General features: G+C 36.3%; 1 protein-coding gene across 1 annotated transcript in view; it reads right to left on the minus strand.

Annotated features, from left to right (window-relative positions):
* Window positions 1-6,375, minus strand: part of adat1 (adenosine deaminase tRNA specific 1) — a 28,283-nt gene extending 21,908 nt beyond the window's left edge. Inside the window, exons 1-4 of the mRNA XM_073831689.1 lie at window positions 6,028-6,375; window positions 5,865-5,933; window positions 5,721-5,775; window positions 1,306-1,436 (exon numbers count right to left, since the gene is read on the minus strand). Coding sequence (XP_073687790.1) covers window positions 1,306-1,436; window positions 5,721-5,775; window positions 5,865-5,933; window positions 6,028-6,169 — 397 coding nt within the window. The 5' untranslated portion in view covers window positions 6,170-6,375. The remainder of the gene's footprint in view (window positions 1-1,305; window positions 1,437-5,720; window positions 5,776-5,864; window positions 5,934-6,027) is intronic.
* Window positions 6,376-8,797: the final 2,422 nt, after the last annotated feature.

Genomic DNA, 8,797 nt, shown 5'->3' on the forward strand with positions numbered 1-8,797 from the left:
ACGGATTACATGTGGATTACGTGATCAGATTCCAAAAATGATGTGTACAATTTTCAAATTTTCTCATGTTCTTCAACTGTAATGAAATTTACTGACTGATAATTAAGTTGGCTTGAAACTTACATTTATTATTATACTTCTGAGACTAAAATTTCTGACTGCTGCTCCTCCTACAGCTTTAACTCTACAAACTCCAAACTCAGCCCAGATCTTCAGACTGATCTGGCTCCAGTTGCTATATCTTTTCTAACTGATCGGACTTACGGTTTTCTTAGAAATGACGATTAAAACTGGGAAAAATCCCATAGACTTACATTGACAGAATGTTCAAATGAGCCAAAACTATTCAAACTCCAACTGACAAAACTCCCACAATCCTTTGAGACTCAATCAAACTTACTTTCTATATACTATATTTCTAATCCATTTAAACTCATTCAAACTCATCTATCTATCTTTCTATCTATCTATCTATCTATTCAAGCCCAGCAACTAGAATCATGTTAGTGACATGCTAATCAGGCTAGAAACATGTTAACAACATACTAATCATGCTAGAAACATGCTAGTAACTTGCTAATCATGCTAACAACAGGGTGTTAATGCTAACATCATGCTAACGACATTCGAATCATGCTAGCAACATGCAAGTAACACGCTAATCATGTTAGAAACATGCTAACGACATGCTAATCATGCTAGTAACATGATAATAACTAGCTAAACATGCTAACAACATACTAATCTGGCTAGAAACATGTTAACAACATGGTAATCATGCGAGTTACTTGCTAATCATGTCAGTAATGCTAATATCATGCTAGCGACATTCTAATAATGCTAGCTACACGCTAGTAACATGCTAATCATGTTAGAAACAAGTTAGTGCCTTGCTAATCATGCTAGAAACATGCTAGCAACATGTTAATGATGCTAACAACATGATAGCAACACACTATTGATATGTTAACCATGTTACAAACATGCTAGAAACATGCTAACACGCTAGAAACATGCTAGTAACTTGTTAATCGTGCTAGCCGGATGCTAGTAACATGTTTAATGAGTTAGAAACATGCTAGCAACATGCTAAAACAGCTATCTATCCATTTATCTGACAGACTGTATTGCCTTCAAAACATTCAAGGCTCAAGATTTAAAACTACTTTAAACTTCAATCTTTTTCAGACTGAAAACTACACAATTTCTAAAACTTTTCAAACTTTTCAAACATTTGACCAGTAGTGTACGGCGCATTTAACATAGATATTTAGTATTGAATATTTAAGCTGTAGTTGGACTCACAGGGTGTTTGACTGGTGAAAAAAAGGAAAGAAACTCCTGGTTTAACTGTCCATTTTCCCTCTTCAGATCCTGGACAGAAAACATCAGAGCTCTGGCCGCTTACAGCTCTGTACAGCTGCTCCGTCAGATACCTGAGGATGGAAACCATCGGGATTGGCTGAGCAAAGACTCAAATACACAGAATTCATTCTGTTATTCTCTAAAACTATTTTTTGGGCCCAACAACTGACGTCTGTTTATAATTCATTTTAGAAAATTGTTATAGATTTCAACGTACTGTTGCATTAAATGAAATATAAAACTTAAGACATATTTAAAACTGTGTAAGATAAAGACTGAAATTATATAATGAATTAAAACATATATCTAAATATTTATATATCTATATATATATATATATATATATATATATATATATATATATATATATATATATATATATACACTGCCGCTTTAAAGTTTGGGATCAGTAAGATTTTGATCAAAATTACAGAAAAAATTAATATTGTGAAATAGTATTACAGTTTAAAATAATGGTGTTCTATATTAATATGTTTAAAATATAATTTATTCCTGTGATGCAAAGCAAAATTTTTATCAGCCATAACTTTAGTGTTCAGTGTCATATGATTCTTCAGAAATCATTCTAATATGCAGGTAATTACTGTTATTATCAATGATGGAAACAGTTGTGCTGCTTATATATATATATATACATGGGCGACATTTGACTCTTGAGTCAGGGGGGGCAAGAAAAAAAATCAGATGTAAGCATTAAAACAGTGCCCTACGGTCAGTGTTGGGTGTAACGCGTTACAAAGTAACGCGTTACTGTAATAATATTACTTTTTTCAGTAACTAGTAGTGTAAGGCATTACTCGTCTGAAAAAAGTAATATTATTACAGTTTTCCCGAGCTAGTTACTTGCGTTACATTTGCCAGTAGCACCTTCATCACACACAAGGCACACGACAACACAGAGAACAGAAGGGAAGGGGAGGGGGGCGTGAATGGAACAGTGATTGGTCTGGGTTTGGCACGAGGTATCATTAAATTACCATCACCGATTGGTCGACACCCGGCAGCCAGCAGCAGAGCGGCACTTGCAAATAGAGACCTGTAAACCCGCGGGACCCAACGCAACAGAGTGCGGCGCGGGACAAAAGAGACTCGTGTGTGTGTGTGTGTGTGTGTGTGTGTGTGTGTGTGTGTGTGTGTGTGTGTGTGTGTGTGTGTGTGTGTGTGTGTGTGTGTGCGGGATACGGGAAATTAAAATGATTCGCGGGACTTCCGCAATATAGAAATATCTAAACATAAAATATCTAAAAAACAAAAAAATGTTATTCATCTATTGCACAAAAGCAGCAAGAACAACATATATGATTAGTAAGCGCAAGAATAGGCAGTTTCGATTTAAAATCGAATGTTTTAAAATGTAGCCATCTGCTGATTTATGGAACGCATCGCCAATCAATGGTGTTTAAGATAGAATTCACTCACTGCTCAAAAGTTTTGAACAGTGCTGAATATTGCGTGCTTACGAATCACAACACACAAAGTGTAGACATTTATGAAAGACGAATTGTGCATAATATCCATTGTGTTATAAGAGCTTTATGAGATCGCGTATGCACTGAGATGTCAGCTTTAAAGGAGCTTTGTTTGTTTGCATTCTGCCGTGGATGCAAGCAGTAGGTCATGTTTGCTTTTTTGTTAAGAATAACAGTGGTTTGTGTAAGAAAAAAAGTAACTAGTAATATAACTAGTAATATAACTAGTTACTTTCTCCAGGGAGTAATAAAGTAAAGTAAGGGATTACTATTTTTGAGAGTAATATGTAATATGTAATATATTACTTTTTTGAGTAACTAACCCCAACACTGCCTACGGTATTGCAGCACATCAAAGCAGTCAATTAAAGCGCTGCACTTCAGCCCGGGCCGATGGGCCCTGACTTTTTTTTACACCCCAGGGCTACGGCTTCGGGCCAATTTTCACGTCATAGTTCAGACCCGGGCCGGCATCGGGCCTGTTTTAGGCTTCTCCTTATTTTCATAATTTAGACAACCATCAATTATGGTGAAGAAAAAAAATGCCGCGCTGGTGGAAACAACACGAAACTTCACTTTCGCTTTCACTTTTGAGACCGACTCAGACACCGTTTAGTGTGCTTTAGCGCAGCTGAATCCGCGTTCAAGCGCACACAATAGGCTAAAACTCACCCCAAGCACCGGCAAAAAATAAATAACAATGAATGTGTCGAGGAAAGAGTAAGGACATAAATGAATTATTTATTAATTAATTTGTGTATTCTGAGTCAGTGTCGCAATCTCCTTTTTGGACGCGCCTTCAGAGAGAAATTCATCTTTACGGATTACATGAAAGAGTTTGTGCTTTTGATTTGTTTTATTTCGTTAAGTAATTATTTAAAGCTTTCTATAAATGTATTTATTATGTCTGTGAGGCATGCATTTCGCTTCATTTTGTTAAGCACTCCTGTTCAAGAACCAGACGGCAGAAAGCACATAATTTTTGTTTTCTTTATTTTATAAAAATGCTGTAACGTTTTTTTCGATGTATTACTCGTACTTTGTGAGCAAAAATGACGGATAATTTTAAATTGCTTCCAATGAAAAAAATGCAAGTGATTGCGCTGGTGCCTCGATGTCCTGCAAGCTTTAGCTTCCACTTTCTGCACAAACTATGCGCATATAGCTCACATGTATCTGTAACGTTTAAACTACCATTGTTTTATACTTGAACTGTTTTATATCTATAGATTTCATTTTAGGCAAGTCGTGATGATTTGAGAAGGCAAACTGATCAAACAGACTATGATCAGTCTTCCGCTGGGCGCTGTTCGGTAAATATATATATTTTTAACGAATAAAAAATGCTCCAAGCGTTTTTCTAAATTAGCTAAATAAAAAACGAAACTAAATATAAACATTTTACCATTACATACAAAACTGAACTATTTTATAGCTGAAACAGTAAGTTGTTTTGGGAGAAGGGGAAAATATATTTTTATCCCGTCTATTGCTTCACCGTTATTTCGAGAATAAACCCAGTGTAAATATGCAAATGTCACTCCCAAAACACATCAGCTTACATGTGCCGAAAAACGAAAGTTTCATACAAATTCTAAATGGATTATAGCCTGGAAAGTGCAAAGCACGCTCCCCTTATTATCACTAAAAATTCATAGAGATCTCACAAAATTCCGTTATAATTAATAAAGCTCTCTAATTAATATTACTATAACTATTACTATAATACTACACAATTAATATTTTATTTACATCGCGTCTACACTCATAAGATGATTCACGAGCGCACAAAACTGCACTTAATAAAAACCGATCAGGCGCTTTCAGCAGTGAGTGAATTCTGACAAGTGTTTCTAATTGTTCGGAAACAACAGATATGTCTGTGATTGGCTACATTGCTCAACGCTGCAAAAACACGTTGGATAGTTTGCCAGATCTTCAATTGCTTTGCTTTCGTTTGAGGGTTACATAGCACCGTCTAGTTCCCTATTACAACCGAGCCTAAGCTTGGCTAAAGCAGTTGCAGCGGGGCTGTCGAGGATTCCATGACTAACCACAGGGGGGGCAACTGCCCCCCCTTGCCCCCCCCTAATGTCGCCCATGTATATATATATATATATATTGGAATCTGTGATTCTTTCTTCAGGATTCTTGATGAATAAAAAGTTTAAAAGAACAGTATTTATTCAAAATACAAATCTTTTCTAACCATATAAGTCTTTGCTGGAATTTTATTGGTGAATAAAAGTATAAATTTCTTTCAAAAAAAGAAAGAATACAAATTCACTGACGGCAAACTTTTAGATGGCAGTTTACATTGTTACAAAGAATTCTATTTTAAATAAACACTGTTCTTTTCAACTTTTTATTTGTTAAAGAATCCTAAATTACTAAAATTAATGATAATAAATCAGCATATTAGAATGATTTCTGAAGGATCATGTGACCCTGAAGACTGGAGTAATGATGCTGAAAATTCAGCTTTGCATCACAGGAATAAATTACATTTTAAAATATATTCACATAAAAAAAGTTATTTTAACTTGAAATAATATTTCACAGTATTACATTGTTTATTCTGTATTTTGGAGAGACATGCAAAATGTGCAGAGCGGTGGGGCGTGAGGACTGGAATTGGGAACCGCTGATCTAGAGCACAGGCTACAGGACATAACATCCGCTTAACTGTGTGAAACCCATAGACAAATATAGGTGGGTAAACGTAAATCCATCAAATCTGCTCATAAGGTATGTTTACAGTGTGTATAAAGGACTGAAAAGCAGGATCTCAGACGTAGTTGGGGTTTGGTCTGTGATTATATATTACTCATGAAATTAAATTCCGTCACATTAAAGAGAAATTACCTGACACATCCCCTCCGAGCAACAACCTCTGCATGACTGTCATTCAGAATGTCACCTGCAAAAAAACAACACAATTTTTAGATATATGGGGATGCACATTTAGGTTTGCATTTGAGCAATTGTTAATGTGTATTTTACATTTACCCTTCATACTCATGGCAGACTGGCCGATGCATTTGGTACCGGTCCCCAAAGACACAACCTGCTTGTTTACTGTGGGTTTAAAAGGGCATTTTGAAGTTGAAGTTGAAGTTTTCATATCATCATGTTTATGAGATGAATCAATTAACTGATCAGTGTTTCTGACCTGTCTTCTGGTCTGAACTGTCAGTCAGTAGAATTACAGCAGCCAGTAAAGTCCACTCTCTGCCCGCCTCTGGCTTTCCTCTTTTAGGCAGTTTATTGAAGTGATTATAACACAAGCTGGCTATTTCATCAGGACTCCACATGATTATGCACCAACAGTATACATGTACGATGAGACCACGTGTTTAACGCATTGTTGATATAACGTTACTCACACTTAGATAACCTGGTTAAACGCTTATGCGAGTTTTGGATTCCAGTGTAAATGCAGTCATAAATGTGTTTACATGTGCTTTCTCGTGTCTTTGGCAGGAGTCTGCGCCCAGAGCAGGAGTAGAGTACACCGATTTCAAAATAAGAGTCTTCTTCACACTCGACTCGACAGAGGGCGCATCATTACAGGACATAGTGTCGAAATAATATATTGACAGTGCAGCTCATTTGAAACTTTTTTTTTGTAAATACATTTTTAAATGTACGTAAAGCAGTACTCATAGTATATAATCGATAGTAGCGAACAATTAGGCGGTCATTCAGTAAAGGATTTTTTTTTTTATTTGCTCTGTATGTGATTTGTCTTCTTTAAGGACAGCATTTGTTCTCAGACAAATGAAAACTGTTGATTTTTTCACAACTATTGTTGATAAATTTAATAAACATTTTATCTATTACTTTAATTTCAGACGAATTTTGCATCAAACAATGATTTAGTTACTAATATTTATGTTTCCTGGACAAAAAATTATATATATATATAGGATTCCAGTATAAATGGAGTCATAAATATGTTTTCATGTGCTTTCTCGTGTCTTTGGCAGTATATCACACGAATTTTGCATCAGATATAGAAATGATTAGGTTACAAATCTGTATGTTTCCTGAAAATGTTCCCTATATATATACCCTGTTGGAAAAAACTGCATATGCTGGTTAGGTAGGTTTTGAGGCTGGTTTAAGCTGATCCTTTGACCAGCTTAAACCAGCATCAAAACATACCTAACCAGCATATGCAGTTTTTTCACCAGGATATATACATAGTCTAGCCCAAAATTATTCATACCCCTGGCAAATTCTGACTTAAAGTTACTTTTATTCAACCAGTAATTTTTTTTTGGACCGGAAATGACACAGGCTTCTCCCAAAAGATAATAAGACGATTTACAAGAGGCATCTTTGTGGAAAAAAATATAACTTATCTTTTATTTACATTTGAACAAAAAGTGGCAAGTCCAAAATTATTCATACCCTTCTCAATAATGAATAGAAAAGCCTTTATTGGCTATTACAGCAATCAAACACTTCCTATAATAGCTTTGCGCATGTCTCCACTGGTATTTTTGCCCATTCATCTTTAGCAATGAGCTCCAGCTCTTTCAGGTTGGAGGGTCTCCTTGCCATCACCCTGATCTTTAGCTCCTCCACAGATTCTCAATTGGATTTAGGTCAGGACTCTGGATGGGCCACTGCAAAACGTTAATGTTTTTGTTTGCTAACCATTTCTTTTGTTTTGGGTCGTTGTCGTGCTGAAATGTCCACTGGTGCCCAAAGCCAAGTTTCTCTGCAGACTGCCTGATGTTGTTGTTGAGAATTTTTGATGTATTGCTCCTTTTTCATGATGTTGTTTACTGTGATTAGGTTTCCTGGTCCACCGGCTGAAAAACACCCCCAAAACATTAGGTTCTCACCACCATGTTTGACAGTGGGGATGGTGTTGAAGGCTTCTCCTTTTTTACGCCAAATGAAGGCTAAATCATTGTGGCCAAACAATTCAATTTTTGTTTCATCTGACCATAAAACAGAAGACCAGAAGTCTTCTTCTTTGTCCAGATGAGCATTTGCAAAGGCCAAGTGGGCTTTTGTGTGTCTTATCTGGAGAAGTGGTGTCCTCAGTCTGCGTCCGTGGAACCCAGCGGTGTTCAGTGGCCGTTGGACTGTCTGTCTTGAGACGTTGTCACCATCAGAGCCCAGATTCATCAGGATGGCCTTGGTGCTGATCCTTGGATTCTTTTTTACCTCTCTCACCTAGGTCTCACTTTTGTCTCCTGACCACGTCCTCTGAGATTTTTCACAGTGCGGCACCTCTTTTTTTTTTTATAATACTTTGCACTGTAGCCACTGGAGCTTCAAAACATTTAGATATGGTCTTATAGCCCTTTATTGACTTGTGAGCAGCCACAATGCGCTGCCACAGGTCTTCCAGTGAGGTCCTTTGTCTTAGCCATGACTGTCCACAAACCAACAGCAGAGAGCTTCTGTTTTTCACCTGTTGAGTAGATTAAAACAGCTGTTCCCAATGAATCAGGGTAATTAGGATGCTTTAGAACAGCTTGGACTATTTGGAATGGTATAGAACTTTGGATTTTCCCATAGACTGTGACAGTTTGCAAAGGGTATGAATAATTTTGGACATGACACTTTTTGTTCAAATGTAAATAAAAGCTGAGAAATACTTTTTTTTCCCACAATGATGCCTCTTGTACATCGTCTTATTATCTTTTGGGAGAAGCCTGTGCCATTTCCAGTGAAAAAAATACTTGCTGGTTGAATAAAAGTAACTTAAAGTCAGAATTTGCCAGGGGTATGAATAATTTTGGGCTTGACTGTGTGTATATATATATATATATATATATATATATATAGGCCTATATAGTAGTCAACATTTGAAGTGGATCAAAACTTTTCATCAAAAACAAAACAATACCTGTTCTTGTCTTAGGAAAACTTTGCTTTTGATCCTCTTCAAATGTTGACTACTGTATACTGCATACGAT

The sequence above is a fragment of the Garra rufa genome, chromosome 25, assembly GCF_049309525.1.
Source record: "Garra rufa chromosome 25, GarRuf1.0, whole genome shotgun sequence".
NCBI lineage: Eukaryota > Metazoa > Chordata > Actinopteri > Cypriniformes > Cyprinidae > Garra > Garra rufa.